Here is a 22,056-nt window from a genome sequence, read left to right as displayed (position 1 = left end):
CATTGTAAAGCGCTTTGGGTGCCTTGAAAAGCGCTATATAAATCCAATCCATTATAAATATTATACTCTGGGTATTTACTTGGATACATCTGTGGTATTTTCTGTGTAATAAATTTTCTATTTAATTCATGGCTATTAATTAATTACATATTAATTAATTAATAGCCATGTTAATAACCTTTTACGAAACCTAAAGAACAATACCCTCTTTCACAGCATATTTAATATCTGCATGACAATACATAAGATAGTAAAAGTGGTCATGGGATACATATTTAAAATCTCCACTACACAAAAATACGATGTCATCCATACTCTCCCGCATATCCATTACAGGGTTGTGGGGGGCTGCACCGTCTTCATCACTAACTGACCTCTAACGATCCAAAGATCCAGCCTCTCCTGCAGCAAGGAGCACCAAACAAGCATGATTGCGTACTGACATTTTTTTTGAAAGAATAAAAATGTTAAAAGAAGCATGATGTGATTGGCAGTTCTTTGAGCAACAATTTCACAGATACAGACTGTCTTATTTAGAAACAAACAAACAATCAAAAAAACACTTTTTGTGTAAACAGTAAAATAAAGAAAATCTTTTGTCTTTTCTGCCCAAAATAACATATTGGACTACTTAAAGTCTAAATAAATCTGAGCTACTGATAACTACTCTGTTAGTAGTGTAAGTGAACAGCAGTGTTGGTCAAGTTACTTGAAAAAAGTAATCAGTAACTAATTACTGATTACTTCCCCAAAAAAGTAATCCCGTTACTTTACTGATTACTTATTTTCAAAAGTAATTAATTACTTAGTTACTTTTTAAAAACACGATTTACAACCTGAAGAGGTGATAAAGCGATATATCTTTCAGCCCAATTCTACTTTTTCTGCATAATCCATCATACAAAATGTAATCAAATGGAAAAGTCTCTTTTTTTTAACTTGTTTTATCAGTTTTAATCTTTTAACTTTATGCATCAAGAAAATATTTAATTATATGCAACGTTCTCTGACTTGAATAAATTAGTTTAACATTTAAACCTATTTTCTGCACATTCCAGCTCATAAAATAAAATATTTTTTGTGTTTACACTCAGTCTTTCAAATAGATGCAAGTAAAACACAGCAGAAAATAAATAAAGTCAAAGACTCAGCGGTCCTGTTGCTCTATTTTCACCTGTAAAGCAGGAGTGGGGTAGGCGGAGGTTTACCCTGGTGCAGGTGTGCCGCGGTCAGTGGAAGGATACGGCAGTGTCTCTGTGAGTTTCCCATTACGTCGTAGCTACTCGGTGCTTGCTTGGAAGTTTAGGGGTTTTTTTCGCTGTAAAAAGAAGTTTTCTTCCCACACACAACGGACACTAATGTTTTTGTCACTTTTTATGGAATCAAACTCAAAGTAAGGTCAGTAATTTTTGCAATAGTAATCCCTTACTTTACTAGTTACTTGAAAAAAGTAATCAGATTACAAGTAACGCGTTACTGCCCATCTCTGGTGAACAGTATTTGGTTTAAATTAATAAGTACAAGAAATACAACCCTAAATATAACTTCAGTTAAAAAAGAAAAGAAAAAATCCAAAGGTTTTACTTACCTTGCAATCCTACAACAATAACTGGAATCTGGATTTGATTTCAAAAATGTGTGTTACAGTCAACTGTTTTATGCAAGCATGGATCTGTGAGGGGGGCCAAAAAGGAGGCAGGTGGAGCTCCAGTTCTTTTTTGTCTTTATCCAAGGAACAAAAAAGGAAGTGTGGGCTCCCAGTAGCAGCAGTCTGCCACCTACTGGTAAACGTAAACGCACTTTTTATTCTCATGACATGGTCACGTTTAACCAAAAAAACAAAAAACAAAAAACTCTAATGCATTTCAGTATGCAACCTTTCATTAAGCTGTGAAAAAGTTAAAATCAAATGTATTTCTATAGCACATTTAGAGGAGGTGCTGTGCATCTAAAAAACATAGGAAAGGATGATCAGATTTAGGAAAGGAAATATAAAATGAGAAACCCTGAGAAAGAAATAACACAAATAGAATAAGTCAGAACTCCTTCTGATTGCCAGAGAATTAAAGTGGGTTTCCAAACGGGTTTGAAAATGTGTACTGATGTGGAGGGGCAGTTTGTGTCACAGTCTAGGAGCAGCCACAGTAAAGGTTGTCCTCTATGCTTTAGTCTGGACCTCAGGACAGCTGGGATCATTTGGCCTTTAATGATCTTGAAGGTGTGTACAATTTCAAAAGATGAGAAAGATACGAAGGTGCTGTTCCACGCAATGCCTTAAAAATAAATAATAAAATCTTGAAATCAGTTCAAAATCAGACTGGCAGCCAGTGTGAGGATGGTGTGGGAGTTAAACACTGGACGTTCCTATTGTGATTATTTATTTATTTATTATTATTTTATACCAATGGCAAGCTTCCAACAAGGATGAGGCTGTAATATTCCATCCATCACCATCATTGATGCAGGTGGCCTGTGGTCTATTCCAAAGGCTTGTAATATAGTTTGGATGCTATTATGGAAGTCTGGGTAGTGTCCAGATAGATATAATTATTGATCCCTGTTGTGGAAATCACCTATACATTTGTGTACACCACCTAAAACCATCACACAGGACACACTTTCACTCTGCTTGCATCTTAGGCATGATTTTGGTCACACCAATTTGGCAACCTATGTGTTTTCTGAGATTTGTAGGCTTGAGGAATAAATGAAACTGGGCAATAGTGCAATGCCAATGGTAGTAATGGAGTAATTAGCGAAACCAGAGCACATGTGACATGGTCATGGGTTTTTGACTTTTTCATTCTTTGGAGTTATGAGATGTTTAGACCGAAGAGAAAAATGTACGCTCTCTGTATCATATTTTAGAAGTAAAAAGCGAACCCTTAGTTTCAGTGCATTTTGTGTAATTCCCGATTTACATTTCCCTGTCTTATTTGGACAAGTTTGTGAAAAAAAACTCAAATGGAGAAAAATGGAGGGCAGTAATGAAAGAGAGAGAAGAGGAGATGAAGAGTGCAAGACGTTAATGAGACAGCAAAGAAGCAGGAACGGTGAAAAAAAGGAAACAAACTGTTGATCTACCCCTGTACAGGAAGTATGGTTCAGCACTCTGATTAAAATGTTCTCATCTCTGATCCTCTGGGTATCACCGAGCAGCCAGTGCAGACTTCAGATGGAGCCGATTTGGGTGAGGGGACTCGCCAGCTCCGACTAACTTGATACTGGATACCCATGTGAAGCTGTGATGTCCAGTAGGAGAGGATTGAGAAAGAGTGACCAGGTGGAGTTTAAAAGGATATCTGGGGTTCTTCCCTTTTGTCTTGTCTGTCTTGTGAGTTGAGCAGTTCAGAAGATGGGATCTAAGAGCTTCACAGTCGAAATTCCAGCAGAGATGCTAGAAAGGGAACTGCACTCCAACCTGTGAACCTTTGAATTGATTTTGTAATTTTTGGCTCTCATCTGCTCATTTTTGCCGTCATCCATTCTCCACCCTCTCATCACCAAGGATAAGAACAAAATCAGCCTTAGCTCAGAGTCGGTCAGTTAGATAAGTATAGTTTAAGTGATTTTATTATTGTTTTGTGATTGTTACCATTCAATTTTTCTTTAGCTTTGCTATTGCTAAATTTCTTTAATAAATAACGGTGTGCTGGGCGTGGACGAGCTGGCCGTGCTAGTCAAGTAGGACATGGATTGGATGGCGGCGTGGCAGCTGCAGGACCAGACGAGGCGGAACCAGACCAGGCAGGACCAGACGGCGCCATGGCAGCCGCAGGCAATGGAGCAGGCGATGGCGCTGCAGGCAACGCTGTGGAAGCCGCAGGTGGAGGATCTGGTGGTGCTGATGGGCGCACTGATGGTTGGATGAACTCCCCGGAGCCTCCAACAGAGGCGGATGGCTGAACAGGCCCCTCAGATCCTCCAGCAAAGACAGAAGATGGCTGGAGCGGCACCTCGGACCCTCCAGCAAAGACAGATGACTGAACGAGCCCATCGGACCCTGCAGCAGAGGCAGAAGACGGCTGAATGGGTCCCTTGGACCCTCCAGCAAAACAGACTGCTCAAGCGCCCCCTCGGACCATCCAGCAGGAACAGATGCAGAACCAGCAGGTGCGGAGTGATGAAAAACCAGCAAAACCATTGCTCTGTAGATACTAGATAGTAAACACATATCAAGTTTCCACAAAATGGGAACTGCAGTCATTATTTCACATCAACATTTGAAAACATTTTTTCTCTTTAGGACAGCGATCCACCTGCACCCTTCAAAATCAAAATTGAAGAATTGCTCTTGGCTGAACCGCTCACTCTGATCTGGTGGTCACTATAGGGCTGTTTTCCATGGTTGGTGTTGATGGTGACTGAGGCTCTGCTTGCTGCTGAGCTGAACTTTCATGCTGGTTTTCCAGATCAGCTGCTGGTTTTAAGGGTGCTGGTAAAACTTAACGCCCATCAAGTGCCGTCGGTTGCAACACATGGTCTGTCCCTCGCTGGTGTGGATTATAAAAGAGTGGTCAGTCTCTGCAGCCAGTTTCCAGTTTCCAGTCCTATGCTGGAAACAAATTTGGTCCCCTTGCTACAGCTTTGGTAGTGGTGTGACGTTCCCATTGTAGTATTGCCTTTGGTGTTCTTGCTTTTCTATCGTTTTAGTTTGTACCACTGTCTGACTTATGATGCAGGGTCTTAGCTGATATCTGGTGACTGGAAGCACTGATCATAGGTGTCGGCTCATTAGGAGCTGTACTGGTGATTTACACTCATCAAATGGCGTGTTCCTTTGCTCTAAAAGAGACAGGTAGGGATCCTCGTCCTGGGCATGAGCTTTATCCAGAACTGATTTGGCTGTTCTGACTGTTCTTTCAGCAAAACCATTGCTCTGTAGATACTATTCAATTCAATTCAATTCAATTTTATTTATATAGCGCCGAATCACAACAAAAGTCGCCTCAAGGTGCTTCATAGATACAGAGAAAAACCCAACAATCATATGACCCCCTATGAGCAGCACTTTGGCGACAGTGGGAAGGAAAAACTCCCTTTTAACAGGAAGAAACCTCCGGCAGAACCAGGCTCAGGGAGGGGCGGGGCCATCTGCTGTGACCGGTTGGGGTGAGAGAAGGAAGACAGGATAAAGACATGCTGTGGAAGAGAGACAGAGGTTAATAACAGATATGATTCAATGCAGAGAGGTCTGTTAACACATAGTGAGTGAGAAAGGTGACTGGAAAGGAAAAACTCAATGCATCATGGGAATCCCCGGCAGCCTACATCTATTGCAGCATAACTAAGGGAGGATTCAGGATCACCTGGTCCAGCCCTAACTATATGCTTTAGCAAAAAGGAAAGTTTGAAGCCTGATCTTAAAAGTAGAGATAGTGTCTGTCTCCTGACTCAATTAAACTAAGATGGCGAAGGGCATTACACAGCAGTTGTTTTGTTTGACAGCCCTATTAAAGATTAATATCAGTCTGTACGTGCTCCAGATAGCTTTTCTTCAAATTCTTTAACTCTCATTTGCTTTTGCAACTTTGTACTTTTCTGTTACTCGCAGCAATAACTCCACCTCATTGTTAGTCTATTTCAAAAACTCGGTGCTTTTCCTCAACATTTTGCCGTGACGTTTCAAAGACGCACAAAGTAAATAAACAGCAGACAGAAATGAGGCAGGTTGCATACGCAGTACTGGAATATAAGTGTTTTCGGCCATTTCAATGTGGACGCATAACTCTGTGAAAATGACTGAAAACGATAGTGTGGACGCGGAGCGTTTTCAGACAAAAACGCAGTTTTCAGATTTATCCGGACGAGTGTGGACGTAGCCTGAGTCTCTTTATTACTGATGAAATAACATAGTCTGACCAGCTTCCCTGTAGCTTATGAGCAATTTTATTTTCACCTCCTTTCTTTTACAAGTTTCCTCAATCACAAGAAAGCTAGTTGGGTCAAGAAAGCAGACAAACAGCCTGACTATTACACTGAAGACTAGCTGGCTGAGAGCTATCAGGTTTAATTATTAGACTCTTAGGTCTGATGACCTTTATCTCTTCCCTGCCATTCATCCGTGCCTTTTTCTTAATGAAAACATGGCTCCTGAGCCCATTTTGGATCTATCTGTAGCAGAGGAGTCTTAGCTTGCCAACACAGCTGATGATCAATAACCTGCAGAGAAGACGAGCAAACCCCAGACTGTCAAGGCTTAATTGGAAGGAATAAAACTGCAGAAAGAGTAGAGCTGTACTTTTAACAGTCAGACTAGTAATCTTTGCAGAGAGAAAAGCCACAGGGTCACAAGATGAGGTGTGGGTGCACGCAGTGAATCAGGGATTGGACAGAAAATTATGTCGAAGACTAAGTGCTCACTAAAGGTTACCGACTGTAGCTCAGAGGGTTTGGACTCGGAGAGAGACGTTTTTATTGGTTGAAATGCACTGCCTATTGAATTGTCGAGTCTTAATACTGGCTTCTATGGAAAGCTAAATATGTGATTAATGCAACTTTGAAACCTTGTAATATCTTAGAAACACATCACTCAAGCACACATTCTTGGGACCTTCGCAGAGGAGTTGAAGCTGTTATACCTACAAAGGGCCAAAATCACCTAAACCCTATGGATTAAGAATAGTATGTGCAGAGGCTAAGCCTACGCTTGAAGCCACTGAGATGTTCGATGGCGTGGGTGACGCGGTACCACTATTATAAATGAAACTTGGTCCAGTAACTCCAGCTGAACTTCTCTTGTCTGTTTAACACCTTGATTACTCTGAACTGGTTGCATTTGTTGTTCAACAGTTCTCTTAGTAACCAGTAGAAGTGTGGAGAGGCCTCAGAACCATCTCGGGGGGGATGTGAGGTGGGCAAATGAACTGAATCATTTCTTTAACAGATTTGATTCACCCATGAGGCAGTCTTCAACATCGGCTGCAGACTCACCCACCCCCACTACTGCTGCTCCACCTCTGACACCTCAGACACTTCACACTTCCTCTCCTCACCCTGCTCACTCCTCCCCACCCCCAACAACAGCATCCAATACACACTCAACACAAGGCTCCAGCCTGCCTCTCTCAACTACCCAGGTTAGGAGGGAACTGAGGAGGATTAAAGCCAGGAAAGCTGTGGGTCCAGATGGCATCAGCTCAAGAGTGGTCAGGTCCTGTGCAGACCAACTGTGTGGGGTGATTGAGCACCTCTTCAACCTGAGCCTGAGGCTGGGGAGAGTCCCACAGCTCTGGAAAACCTCCTGTGTTGTACCAGTGCCAAAGACTTCACGCCCCAAGGACCTCAACAGCTACAGGCCGGTGGCTCTGACATCCCACCTGATGAAGACCCTGGAGCGGCTGTTCCTGGCTCAGCTTCGGCGCCTTGTGAGCTCATCACTGGACCCACTTCAGTTTGCCTACCAACCTGGCATTGGAGCGGATGATGCCGTCATTCACCTCCTACATCGTTCCCTCGCTCACCTGGAGACCGCTGGAAGCACTGTGAGAATCATGTTCTTTGATTTCTCCAGTGCCTTCAACACTATTCTTCCCTCGGTTCTGAAGGACAAGCTGGTGAACTCTGGAGTGGACCATCACCTCACTACCTGGATCCTGGACTACCTCACCGACCGACCACAGTATGTGAGGACTCAGGGCTGTGTGTCGGACAGGGTCGTCTGCAGTACGGGGGCCCCACAGGGAACGGTTCTGGCTCCGTTCCTCTTCACCATCTACACTGCAGACTTCTCCCACAGCTCCACCCAGTGCTTCCTGCAGAAGTTCTCAGACGACTCTGCAATAGTCGGCCTCATCACTGATGGGGACAACAGGGAGTACAGAGAACTGACCCAAGACTTTGTGGACTGGTGCCAGCTGAACTACCTCCAGATCAATGCCAGTAAAACCAAGGAGCTGGTGGTAGACTTCCACAGGCACAAACATCCTCCACTGCAACCACTGAACATCCAAGGTATGGACATCGAGGCTGTGAACAGCTACAGGTACCTTGGTGTTCATCTGAACAATAAACTGGACTGGACTCATAATTCAGACGCCCTCTACAGGCAAGGGCAGAGCAGGCTGTACCTGCTGTGGAGACTCAGGTCGTTTGGAGTGGAGGGCCCACTCCTGAAGACCTTCTATGACTCTGTGGTGGCCTCATCTATCTTTTACGGTGTGGTCTGCTGGGGCAGCAGCATCTCTGCTGGGGACAGGAAGAGACTGAACAGGCTGATCCGAAGGGCCAGCTCTGTTCTAGGATGCCCTCTGGACCCAGTGGAGGTGGTGAGTGACAGGAGAACGGTTGCTAAGCTGTCATCCCTGTTGGACAACATCTCCCATCCCATGCAGCAGACTGTGACAGCACTGAGCAGCTCCTTCAGTGGGAGACTGCGGCACCCACGGTGTGGGACGGAGAGATTTCACAGGTCTTTCTTCCCCACTGCTGTCAGACTCTATGTTACGGCCCTAGCTGGGCCTCCTGATACTGCCCTTGTGTGGGCGTGGTGTTTTTCTCCACCTCCTCCTCTCTTGCTCCACCCCTCTGTCTCTCTCTTGCTCTTCTCTCTCCCCAGTACACAGCTGCTGCTCATTGGCCTCGTTTGCCACCTGGGCCCAGTCAGCAATCACCTCTCTGAGGTTATATAGGGCTTTGGAGTTGACGTCACGCCGCAATGCATTGTGGGAGCACAGCTCCATTTTCGGGGTCTACGAATCAAAACAAACACACGACGACGACAAGAATCATGCTTAAAAGCAGCTCAAAAGAAAACGGACGGTATAGAGACCGATTGCGTCCAGAGGCGAAGCAGCGTTACTTGAGAAAAAAATAGAGTGCATCGCAAATCTGGACCCATATGAAATACGGCGGTGGAGTAAAGACCCAGACGACTTACCGCCACTGTCCTACCCCGATATCTTCACGTATCTTGTTTGTGGAGTAAGCGCTTACACAGCGAACCAGTTTCGTAATTACAAGTCACTGGAGGCGCACATCCAATTTACAAATGGCTGGGTGCAAGATTTGGCTATTTTCAAGCCACCAAACTCTGAGTACGTCGTCAAAGTAAGTCAGCTGGAGTGCATCGAGTGAAATAGCCATTTTCCACCCCCCACCATAATTAATTTTACACATTTATCATTTAACTGCTAAAATATCGTTAACATATTATATGCCCATAATTGTAAAGTACATGCAAGTTAACACATTGATAATCGGGTAAATTATTAACGCCAATTTGTGTCCTTCCTGTCTCATTTCATTTATTGTCTTTACATCAACCAATCAAGTCACTCCATTCTATGTTTGATCGCAATTTCTATAACTTCCGAGACGATGATATTATTCAGCTATAAAGTGTGATGTGAACATATTTAGAACTTACCGGAATGAAAATGTCTTGAGCACACCAACTGATATCTGGAGACGTAACAGAACTTGATATCAGCTCGTCTCACGGCTGCTATCCAGGCTAGACGCCTTCGTTTGGTAACATCCGATACATGAGCTCCTTCATGTCGCTTCCAGGTTGGGAAAGCATAAAAAGACAATCGAAACTTATTCCCGTGCCGGTCGTAAGATCGAACATTGCAGCCGACCACACAGCAAGTATGAACCATGGCTATGCTTTCGCTCCTTACTTAGACCCCCAAAATGGCGGATCGGGCCAAAATCCTTTCCACGCCTACCCCCGTGACATCACGCTCCAAAGCCCTATAAGCTGGGGATGGGCTGGATGTGGGAGGGTGGCTTTCTCTGGTGTCGCTGCGTTGAGTGCTAGGTGTGTGATCGTCCTGCCTACGGTGTGGAGTGGTAGGAGCAGTGGGAGAGGCTTCTGGTGGTTTTCCTCTGTGCTGGTCAGTGTGTGATACTGGTCTAGGTGTGGAAAAGGCCTGCTGTGTGTGACCAGCCCCACCGTGCGTGGCTCTTTGTGAGTAGCTCTTAACTGAGCAGTGGTTTTCCTTAAGTGTTGGTGGCCTCCATTATTTTGTTTGGCCTGCCTAGTTATTGCTAATAGTGGCGTTGCTGTCTTTTTCTGTTGAAGCCTTATAGTTGTTTTCTTTGTTGAAGTGGTCACCATCTCTTTGGGTTGGCCTGTCTGATTTATCATTAAAGCAGCGTTGCTGTCTCTTTTTGCTGTTACTGTTTATATGAATATTGAGGCAATTGATTATAATAAAGATATTTTGTGTTAAATACCTCTGCCTGGTGTTCTTTTCATTTCAACCCGAATCCAACTGTTACCGTCCCCCACCCTCTTTGCCTAGCTTTCATGTGGGGACGTAACACTCTACAACAAAGACTCCAACTGATCAAACACACACATCCACACATGTGCAATAGCAATAACACTAAGTTTACAGGGAGTGCAGAATTATCAGGCAAGTTGTATTTTTGAGGGATAATTTTATTATTGAACAACAACCATGTTCTCAATGAACCCAAAAAACTCATTAATATCAAAGCTGAATGTTTTTGGAAGTAGTTTTTAGTTTGTTTTTAGTTTTAGCTATTTTAGGGGGATATCTGTGTGCAGGTGACTATTACTGTGCATAATTATTAGGCAACTTAACAAAAAACAAATATATACCCATTTCAATTATTTATTTTTACCAGTGACACCAATATAACATCTCCACATTCACAAATATACATTTCTGACATTCAAAAACAAAACAAAAACAAATCAGCGACCAATATAGCCACCTTTCTTTGCAAGGACACTCAAAAGCCTGCCATCCATGGATCCTGTCAGTGTTTTGATCTGTTCACCATCAACATTGCGTGCAGCAGCAACCACAGCCTCCCAGACACTGTTCAGAGAGGTGTACTGTTTTCCCTCCTTGTAAATCTCACATTTGATGATGGACCACAGGTTCTCAATGTGGTTCAGATCAGGTGAACAAGGAGGCCATGTCATTAGTTTCTCTTCTTTTATACCCTTTCTTGCCAGCCACGCTGTGGAGTACTTGGACGCGTGTGATGGAGCATTGTCCTGCATGAAAATCATGTTTTCTTGAAGGATGCAGACTTCTTCCTGTACCACTGCTTGAAGAAGGTGTCTTCCAGAAACTGGCAGTAGGACTGGGAGTTGAGCTTGACTCCATCCTCAACCCGAAAAGGCCCCACAAGCTCATCTTTGATGATACCAGCCCAAACCAGTACTCCACCTCCACCTTGCTGGCGTCTGAGTGGGACTGGAGCTCTCTGCCCTTTACCAATCCAGCCACGGGCCCATCCATCTGGCCCATCAAGACTCACTCTCATTTCATCAGTCCATAAAACCTTAGAAAAACCAGTCTTGAGATATTTCTTGGCCCAGTCTTGACGTTTCAGCTTGCGTGTCTTGTTCAGTGGTGGTCGTCTTTCTGCCTTTCTTACCTTGGCCATGTCTCTGAGTATTGCACACCTTGTGCTTTTGGGCACCCCAGTGATGTTGCAGCTCTGAAATATGGCCAAACTGGTGGCAAGTGGCATCTTGGCAGCTGCACGCTTGACTTTTCTCAGTTCATGGGCAGTTATTTTGCGCCTTGGGTTTTCCACACGCTTCTTGCGACCATGTTGACTATTTTGAATGAAACACTTGATTGTTCGATGATCACGCTTCAGAAGCTTTGCAATTTTGAGACTGCTGCATCCCTCTGCAAGATATCTCACTATTTTTGACTTTTCTGAGCCTGTCAAGTCCTTCTTTTGACCCATTTTGCCAAAGGAAAGGACGTTGCCTAATAATTATGCACACCTGATATAGGGTGTTGATGTCATTAGACCACACTCCTTCTCATTACAGAGATGCACATCACCTAATATGCTTAATTGGTAGTAGGCTTTCGAGCCTATACAGCTTGGAGTAAGACAACATGCATGAAGAGGATGATGTGGACAAAACACTCATTTGCCTAATAATTCTGCACTCCCTGTAATACTCTTTTCTGGCATCATTGTATTGTACCCATATTGTATATAGCATTTGTATTGTATTTTATTCTATTTGATTTGATTGTATATAGTATTTTATTATATTGTGTGCAGTATCTTATTGATATCTTATTCCAGTGTTTTTTGTCTTGTTTTTTTGTTTTGTTTTTGTTGTTTCTAATTTTTCTATGTAGCTTTGCACTGTCCACTGCCGTAACAAAACAAATTTCCCACATGTGGGACTAATAAAGGTTATCTTATCTTAACGTCATTTACCATGAATCACAAACAGCTCATTCCTTCCAACCAGCAACACCTGACTTGTGTGTGTCTACCTTGAACACCGTACCATAAAACATACCATACTGTAAAAGCACAAAAAGTGACCCTTAGCGGCACACATAAGGTAACAACACAAAAACTGGATCCTACAGTATGTCACTAAAGTTCATGTGTGCTTGAAGGCACATAAGCAAATACCTCTGCCAGTGTAACCACTCCACATAAGCCCTTGGCCTGACGTCACTGCTGTGCAACGCTACCTAGCCGACTGTTGTCACTTTGCTGTGTTTTATATCTTGTTCGTACCTACTTATGTTTGAACAACTAATAAAAAAACAAACTACAGCACCTAAAACACAAACTGAAATATGAAAAATGCACAGATCAGCATACTTCTTGTGGTGTGTGTGTGTTAGACAGAGAGAGAGTGTGTGTGCCTGTGTATGTGCCTTTGTCATGAAATGTACTTGAAAATGTGGTTGTGCGCCGCTAGAGTCTGGCAACCCAGGTATGAGCTAAGAACAGGGTCCCAGGGCCCCACGCGCCAAAGAACTGCCCCCGCCAGCACGGAAAAGGTCCAAGCCACCCCAAACCAACAAGGAGCAGTATCCCAGAGAGAGGGGCACCCATCCCCTCCATGACCATGTCCCACATGGTTCAGCACACATGAATGTCCCAACCCACTGTGACCTACGTGACCCATAACCCTCCCTCACAACCCTACATGAGTGAGTGATGTGTTATCTGAGGTAGGGGAGGATAAAAAAGACATAAGACAAGCATCCAACAACACCTTAACATTTCAAAATGTTGGAGTCTAGTGATTTAAACCAAGTAAGACAGGGTTTATTAGGGATCTCTCACAATCTATAAAAACAATAACTTTGGTAAAACTTGCTTCTAGAAGGAAGTTCATGGTAAAAACTGAGTTTATTTTCATCCTCATCAAACCATTTACTGAGTACTCGCCTCCTGCGATTGAGAACATTATCATCGTAGAAGAGACCGTTCTCATCAGGATATAAATGTTTCATCAATAACCTCTAAAACAGGACTGTCGAGTAGAAGACAAAATCAGAACACCAAAGGGTCCAAATCATACCAGTGGATGGTTTTACATAATATGAAACCTGCAGTGAAATCATTAATAAGTCTATTTTTGTCCCTTTGTCAGAGATACCTTGGTCTTGCTCTCTGATGTCAGACGATGCAAACCTGTTGAGGTTTTAAACATGTTCGAGAAATAAAAACTAAAGAGTTTAACATTTTTAATAGACTGCCAGCACAAAGTCTGCGTTGCTTTAAAGCTCCACTGAGATGTGTTTATGCAAAACTTACCTATGCTCCTGCAACATGTTTCCACAGAGAAATTAGACACACACAAACATGCAGGGGAATCTCTCGTGTGTGTGCACAGGTTATTGCACACTGATGTAAGAATTTCTGTGTGGAGTACACACCGTCCATTTAGTGACAAAGTGAACACAACTACATGCACACACACACACTCAATGGGACACAGATGGTCCAGTGGTGTTTAAAGAAGTCCATCTAAATGTAATCCTTAACATAATCTCTCTCCCCACTTTGTGTGGAAAGACATGAATGCTGACGAGGACTTCCCATTCCTCTGAAGGTACCTGCTTGTCTCTTATTCTGCACAAAACAGCTCTTTGTCTATGTAATATTATTGTATTCATTATAATATATTATATATAAATGTACCTGTCAACTGGTTACTTACATAATCACATGAATGTAGGGACTTACAGCACAAGCATGCTCCCAGCCTTTTGTAAGACTGTTGCATATTATTATATAAAATGTATTTTTCATCCATTATGTTTACAAATCTCAAGAAGTCACATCGAAGAGAAACCACACCATGTCAGATGTTTAAACAAGGAAGGTTTATTCCTCAAAATGTATTAATCAAATAGACATTAAAAAAATAAATAAAATAAAACCACCCAAAAAAACTACATGTTCAATGCACCACAGTGGTAGCCTGGTGTCACACAGAATTATCACTGATATTAAACAGAGGCTGCCAACTCAGCTCTCTCCTGTGGCCAATCACAACAAAGCACTTTATTTTAAAGTTGTAGATTTAAGCTGTGCTTCATATTTTTGGCCACCAGATGTCACTAAAGAGGACTGGGTTGAAAAGCTTTGAGTAATTAACCTGTTTTCAACCCAAACTTCATTTGCCCATCACTACTTCATTTATAAAGCACTTGAAAAATAAAAATGTCACAATAACACCAAATATGGCTGTAGCTCAAGAGGGAGAATAATCAGAAGGCTGGTGGTTCGCTCTCTGGCTGCCCCAGTCTGTGTGCCAAGTATTCATGGGCGAGACACTAATGCCAGGTTGCTCTCCGATGAATGTGTGTGAGGATGCTTATAAAGCAATTAAAGCATAGTGTGTGGCATGTTTTATAAAGTGCTTTGAGTGCTCTGGGAGAGTTGAAAAGTGCTATAGAGTCAGTCCATTTACCAAAAGACAAACAGACCAGAAGGGAAAAGATATAGAAGCACAAACGAGTTGTAGTTAAAAGTAAAACAATAAACCTCTCTTATGCTCCCGCTCCTGCAAAAATAAAACAAAACAAAACATCCACCCTTCTCTTACAGGCTGGGTGAATTGTTTGTCGACATTTACTAATCCTAAGGTTGGTGCAGTCTTTGTCTCAGTATCAAGTCAGTCAAAACTTTTAGTCCACATCGTCAGTCCATCACAGTCCAGTCACACACATTCATTCACACACATCCATGCCAGATATTGCTGACAGTGGAGTCTCATGCGCAACTTACTTACTTTGAATCACCTTGTTGTTGAATTGTGCTATATAAATAAACTTGCCTTGCCTTATTCGAGTATCCATCATCAGCAAGATGACGTCATCAACAATTCTTTATGATTTTGGACTGGATTGACTCGGTGCAATCCTTTTAGACTCAGGACTTACCATCTCATGTGGTCAGTGTCCAATAGAAGTGAACTTCTCCAAAGCCCATTATAATCCTGGAGAAGCACACTTTACAACTGTTCCCAGTAAGAATATTTCATAGCACTTTCAATTTCAATTTTTCAGGCCTGAGTATATGAGAGCTGATTGTTAAATCATGAACTCACAAAGTATCACCACCGGTGGATCGCACCCAGGGCTGCACTGGGACAAAAAATCGTCCCGACTAGAGACCGACCCACCAGGTATTATAGGAAAAACCATAAAGCCTTTGAATGAAAACAAACGCTGTTGTCACAGTGATGTACACTGTCTTGTTGGTATATATGCATCAGTCTGTACATCATGTAAGCATACTTCTTGCTTAGGTTATCTGCCTTAGATACCGAAATAGTATTTTAATTTACATCCGAGTCATAAAGAGAGAATATTTACAACTATAGAAGCAATTGAAACAATCACATAATCCAAAATAAGAAAACAAACAAAACCAACAAACCTACAAACAAAACAAAACAAAAAAACAAACAAAAACGGATGTGTTGGTAGGGGGTGATCCTATAAATATATGCTCTCATACATCACAGTTATTGGTTTGTAAAAATAAATCTGGCCTATGAGGCGTGATATATTTGACCCAGTTTTCCCAGTATGATGTAAATTTCTCCAGCTTGTGGTTAACAGAAGCTGTTATCTTTTCCATGTTATAGATTTCCATCCATGTACTTATGTTTGGGCTCTCCGGGGATAACCATTTTCTGGTGATACTCTTTTTACAGGCCACCAGTAGAATATTTACTAAATGTTTATCATATTTAGGCCATTCCTGAGGTATATATCCAAAGAACATAGTCTTACTCTCGAGGGGTATTTCGCATTTAAAGATATCCTGTAAGGCATTATGTATTTCTCTCCAATAATCCCTCAAGATAGAGCAGTCCCAGAAAATGTGGTAGTGATTTGCACTTTGATTTCCACAGTTCCTCCAACAAGCAGGGGGGTTATCATCATAATGAGACTTCTGAGAAGGTGTTATAAAGTATCTAATTAGGCACTTCCAGCCGAATTCCCTCCACTTTCGTGAGCTGGTACACATCCACTGATACCTCCATATTGCCGTCCATTCTTCCTCTAATATTTTTATCCCTCCTTCCTTCTCCCATTTTGTTCTAATATATGAAGTCGAATGTGGTTTCAAATCCATTAGACCCTTATAGAGACATGATACAATTATATCAATAGTTTCTGAGTTATAGCTTTTTATAAACAGTTCCATCAAGCGTGTGTTTATCATTGTTACGTTTCTCATCTTCGTGTCGGCGTAGTGCCTTAACCAGAGCAGTTTCATGTCGGTTACACTTTGACATACATTTTAAAAAAATGTCTTTTCCTGTTGTTGTGCATCTATTTAATGTTCAATATTTCCTCTCCACGGATGAAGATGGTCAGCTGTGCAGTGTCCATCATGTCTGTACTTTCATCCACAGCCGAGTATGCAGTGAAGTTTTTGCTTCTTTCACACAACTGTGTTCTTAAATCAGTGGTAGTGATGTGCGATACCACTGAATTTCTTTCCGATCTGATACCAAGTAATATTCAGGGTGGTATCGACGATACTGATCCGATACTTTGTACAAAAACTTATTTTATTTATTGGATCTCAAATTATAGCGTCATAATGATTACAGGACATCAGTCAACCATGTCCATGTCACTGAAATCTCCAGCTTTAGGTTCAGTGTAGCTCATTAGGCTTGCTTCATGGCCTTTTCTCTGAGACCTCCACACCACAACCCACAGGACCAGCTGCTAATACCCTGGTTTCAAACACCAGGTCCTGCCAGTTCACAGGAGGGGACTGAATTCATTCTGGACAGGTAGTTTAACCTCTCTGGCCCATAAAAATGGTTTAATTAAATACGCAGTGTTTACAAACAAAACACAGAAAAGGTGATTTATTAAAACACAACATATGAACTTTCCTAGATTTCTGGTTTATGACCATTAGCCAATAAAGGAATATTGGCAGGTTTTAAAGCTTGTCTCAATGTCCCAACTGAGAAAAATAAACATTTAAACTTTCTGTTGCTAGATGAGGTTCAAATTACCTAGAGTCAGGTAGCTGTAAGCAAGCAAGCAGTTAAATTTAAGCGCAAGTCAATAGATTTCATAGACACACAGGGTCTTGTATGACCTGTTGGACAAACTCTTCTACATCCAATCATCTTTTACGAGGTCTGATTCGTTTCTTTTTTCAGCATCACACAAGTTACAAAGAGCAGAAATGGGTAACAACAGTTTTTGAAAATTTGCGACTCAAATATGAGCCAGAGTCCTTCAGGAAGTCCAGCGCCACCAGGCCACCTTCATACGGTCCCACACAGCTTCTAAAGAGTCAAAAGCAGGTCGCACGTCCAGGGTGGAGAACTGGTAGGTGTCTTTGTTGATTTCTCCATCATAATAGTCAATGATGTAGCGCACCTCCTTCCCACAGCGGTCAACGATCCAGTCGTGACGGTCAAATGGCAGCTCGTAGCTGCAGAGAGACAAACTCAATTAGTCACCAGGATCTTCCCCAACATGAGGTTTACATGCATCATGTTTTAATGGACCGCTGCATGGGTTGCTTTGCGCGGCATGTCCGCATTTCCCTGATTTCATTATAGCGGACCAGCAGCTGGCAATGCAGACCCAAACGAGAAACATAACACAGCCAAAATTATTAAATGTGCATCAGGATGTTTCATTCTCACCCCATCCAGTGTCGGAGGCGGGCCCTGGGGGAGTACTCTTTAGCCTTCCCACCGAATCTCCTCAGAGTTGGTCCACATGGACATTCACTATACGAGGTAAATGTTCATCAGTTAAGGCTCAATTCTCTGACCAACAGGCAGCTCGCTGCAAACGATCGTACGCACTCACCGAGCATGCAGAGCCTCCCACTTCAGGATCTCTTGCCAGGCCTGCTCATTGTTCTGATTGTGGATTTTAATGATGTTGGTCATGTCACCTTTGCTGAGGTCATCATCTCGCCAGCGCCACCTGCAGCACAGGATCGAACAAAGGAAACAGTGTCTTTAGCAGATATTTCTCCATCACTGTGCTACTGCAATAATTAAAGCTACCGATATGTGAAATCCAAGCATTTTTAAAAACACTGACTTTGAGGTTCAATGAGACACTAAATAGAAGTTCATAGTTTCCAATATGGTAGCCTGAAGTAGTCTTAACACCAGCCAACTGACCCCTTCCTCAGCATGGCGTTCCAGAACATCTGCTCCGACGGGTACACCCAGTTCTTCTCTGTGTCGTGACGTGGGATAGTGGACTCCTCTCTTCTGATAGAGAGTTCAAAGGGCTGGTCTGGAGCTGGCGTTTGGTTGGGAGGAGGCATCTGCACGTGTGGAAAAAGATAAATTATAGTCTGAGCCATGACCTTAAAACATAGAAAAGATGTCAGGCATGACAGCCATAAGTCCTCCAGGAGAGAACATGGTCAGTGCAGCATACATGTGTTTCATACCTGTGGTCAAGTGTTGAAACAACTGAAAAGCTTGCATAACAAAGCTGCTTCTCTTTTGTTGTGCTTGGTGTTGTTGGGAAGTAACACTAACATGTTGTTGTCAGCTGGCTGAATACACGAGCACACAAACTAGAGCCAATGCAGACAACAACAGTGCGTGGCAGCAAACGAGGCCAGTGTATCAGAACTAAAACGAATTAAGGATCAGGCAACCGTAGCTTAAAACATAAAAGTTACTTCTAAAATAAAGCCTCTTTGCTCCAAGCTGCACAGGTACCATATTTGCTGGATCGATGTCGCCCTTCGTGACTGCTGCAGCTCTCATGGGACACTCCACAAAGTTGTACGCCTGATCCTGGTGGGCCGGACCTGCAGGAGAACACGTGCGAGCCACAGGTTTGATCATTTCATTAAAACAACCATCTGAACATAGAAATGTGTTGCAGTGCAGGCAAGCCACAGGCTATCCTTTAGACTGAAGTCCCTACCTTTTTCAGCCTGAGCTTGATGCATGGGACATTGTGAAGGCGGAGATGCTAAGAAAAACACAAATACACAACCACAGTCAAGATATAATTCAACATCATTCAGTAAAACTTGTACAGTTTATGATAACAGTGAAGAATGAGAGCTAATGACCTATGTAATACCATGAAATGCAGTTTTCTGTGGGAGTAAAACACTATCTGTGTGCACAGGACCTTCTCTCTGACACAAGCCGTTTCTTTTCTTAATTGCTCGAGTTAAGGGTGTCACAATATACTAACATTTATGATAAACCTGTTATCTTCCTCATACAATGGAAGAAATTCACTTTCCACGAACCCCCCACTGAGCTCTGGAGTCTGTGCAGGAAAGATCGCTCCATTTATTCACTGTTTTGTTGCAACTTCTCTGCTTTCTAAGCATTCAGCCTGATGCTAGCTGCTCTGCCACAGCTTGGCTTACAGCAGCTTGTCGATATGGATTTCACTGTATTCAGACAGTTTTTTGAGTATTTGTTTTTACATATTAACAGCCACTGATGCCTCTTTAGAGTGATTATCAGATTTTCCATTCCTGGCTTGTCGACATTCGTCAGAGTATTTTATAAATGTGCAGTTAGTAGCAATAAAAAATATCTGTTTCACAAATCGCATGCCATCTTCACCTTGCACTTACAAAGGAGAATTTGGAAGAAGAAATTCGGCCCAGCATTTCACGCTATGACATCCTGACTGTAATGAAACTACAGTACCTCTGACAGGCTGAGCTTCCTCCTGCACTGGGCAGCGCTGAGCAGAGACGGTCTTCATAGCCTCAGCTTTGACTACAGAGGGCTCTGCTGTGGACCAGGAGGATCCCATGTTAGCCTGTCTGACAGGGGAACAAATACACCCAGGATTTAAACACGAAAAAGGCAAAGATCATCTGTGGACACTCAGCCGTAACACAGCTGGGCTAATGCTGTGATCAGTGGGCTGTGTAGGTCGTGTGTTTATTTAATACTGTCGTTATATCGCTAACTCTGACTGATGTCGCCCTCGGTAACCTCAGGTTTAGCTGTAGTGCAACTAACCGGGTCAAAACTAGCCTCCGCCCGGTTATCCTAATATCACTAGCATCATGTTACAGCCCACTTCCACGCCGCTCTCGTGTTCGAGTTATTCGGCTTTTCAAATAAGACTTAACAACAACACAGAGTAAAAACACAGCAGTTATGGTTGTGGCCCTAACGTTACCCAGCAGCCACTGTTAGCGGATGTGTGGACTTAATTCAAACAGCGTATTACGAACATATTCAGCTGTAGTTTCGTCACATAATGAACAGCAGGTTAAATCACTGACCTGTGAGAGACGACAGCAGCGCGGCGGTCTCTCGGAGCGTTTCAATGTCAACGTGCAGGACAGTTGCACAAGCAGTTGTGCTCAGCGCGTGCTGTACGTATGCCCACAGCGTCACGACGCTTTGATAGGATGTTGAAAGACGTGACCCGGAAGTTACTGCGGGATCTTTTTTCTCGTTGAACGCACTTCAAACATTACAGAATTCAATGTCGGGGGGTTAAAAACGCAGGCTGGGGTTGAATCAGCAGAAGAATTGCTTTTATATTATGGGACTGTTGTATAGTTTTAAAATATTGTCTGGTTTCATTCATAAAGCATTGAAAAGACGGTTTTGCGTTAGAAAATTTGGATTCATGTCTTTGAAATTTAACCAGTAAAATGAGTAAATTAATGAAATAAAATTCGTTTTGCCTATTGATAGGGTAATCAGAAAAGCCAGATAATATTTTTTCATAACACAGAGAGAAGTCAGAATAGATAAAAGAAACAACAAAAGTGCAAAAATCGTGTTAGAAAAGAGAAGTGCATAAGCAGCACAAAGATAAGTGTGAACTATCTTCTTTCTGACGGCTACAAAATGAACACTGGACATCAGTCTTTTTTATATTATACAAGAAAAGTTCGGGTGGGGTAAAAATGATGAATGATTTTAAAAGATGTTTGCTTTACGGCCACTGGGACACCAGTTCTGTCTTTCTGAAAAAGAGTTCATATGTCACGGTTGTTTTTCCTCTTTAAGGTGAAAACAGATCTGGTAACAGCAGGATCCAGTTGTAGAGGAGTCAGATCATTAACAACAGAATTTCTGTACAGTCTTAAAACACCAGTAGGGATAGCATCAAACACTATGGCATATTCCTTTGGTGGAACAGGAAGACCATATACACTCAAAAATTCAGAGTAAGAAATGAAACCTAAATTTGGATTAAGACGTTGCAAAACAAGACGAATCCCATGAATAAACCAGTCGCCTAAAAATAAAGACTTGTGTTTGTATAAAATGTCTCTGTTGTTCCAAATATCATATCTGTGTGGAGAAAAGTTGTGTTTATAAAGCAGCAACTGTTTCTGTTTCTGTTTATTAAATTAGGACAGTTTTAAGGAGATTTTATAAATGTTGTAGTTACAAAGTAAAACAAGGTCAACACCACCATTGTTTTCACCAACTTGATGTTGTGTTCCTGAGAAATTTCTTGATCCAGTTTATTTTAAACACACTGTTTATTGTAGAAAAGTCAAGTTTACGGAACCATGTTGGTTTGAGTTTGATACAACTGATCTCTTAGTATAATCTATTCTATTCTTCCATACAAAGTTATAAAGGAGTCTGTCAATATCCACCAGGGTTTCTTTATTTACATCAAGAGACAAAGCTCCATCGAGATAATCCCTCCGCTCTGGTGATAAAACTCTGGAGACAAGTATTTAGTTTATCTTGTGTTTTATGCAAAATTGGAATAAAATTAAGTGAACATCTAGAGGACTGGTTTTTATTAATGATGATGCCAAGGTAAGTGATGGAAAGAAAACAGGATTTGTTTTCGTTCTTAG

At 42.3% G+C, this 22,056-nt stretch overlaps 1 protein-coding gene across 2 annotated transcripts; it reads right to left on the bottom strand.

Moving 5' to 3' along the window:
• Window positions 1–17,091: 17,091 nt before the first annotated feature.
• hccsb (holocytochrome c synthase b) lies at window positions 17,092–20,649 on the bottom strand. Of its 2 annotated transcripts, none has more exons than XM_085417955.1 (8): window positions 20,506–20,649; window positions 19,916–20,030; window positions 19,167–19,214; window positions 18,956–19,047; window positions 18,401–18,549; window positions 18,078–18,197; window positions 17,909–17,995; window positions 17,092–17,691 (listed from the first exon to the last, which is right to left on the bottom strand). In XM_085417955.1, the coding sequence occupies exons 2-8, from the start codon at window positions 20,022–20,024 to the stop codon at window positions 17,493–17,495; spliced, it is 804 nt and encodes a 267-aa protein (XP_085274081.1). In that variant the 5' UTR covers window positions 20,025–20,030; window positions 20,506–20,649; the 3' UTR covers window positions 17,092–17,492. The 2 variants fall into 2 exon arrangements, with proteins under 2 accessions (XP_085274081.1, XP_085274082.1); XM_085417956.1 differs by having other exon boundaries at window positions 19,916–20,034; window positions 20,506–20,646.
• Between the last annotated feature and the right edge of the window lie 1,407 nt (window positions 20,650–22,056).

The sequence above is a fragment of the Rhamphochromis longiceps genome, linkage group LG9 (assembly GCF_057381845.1).
Source record: "Rhamphochromis longiceps isolate RC_006_pf linkage group LG9, R_longiceps_female_GT1.1, whole genome shotgun sequence".
Lineage (NCBI taxonomy): Eukaryota > Metazoa > Chordata > Actinopteri > Cichliformes > Cichlidae > Rhamphochromis > Rhamphochromis longiceps.
The sequence above is the reverse complement of the archived record's forward strand: the minus strand, read 5'-3'. Positions and strand labels throughout refer to the sequence as shown.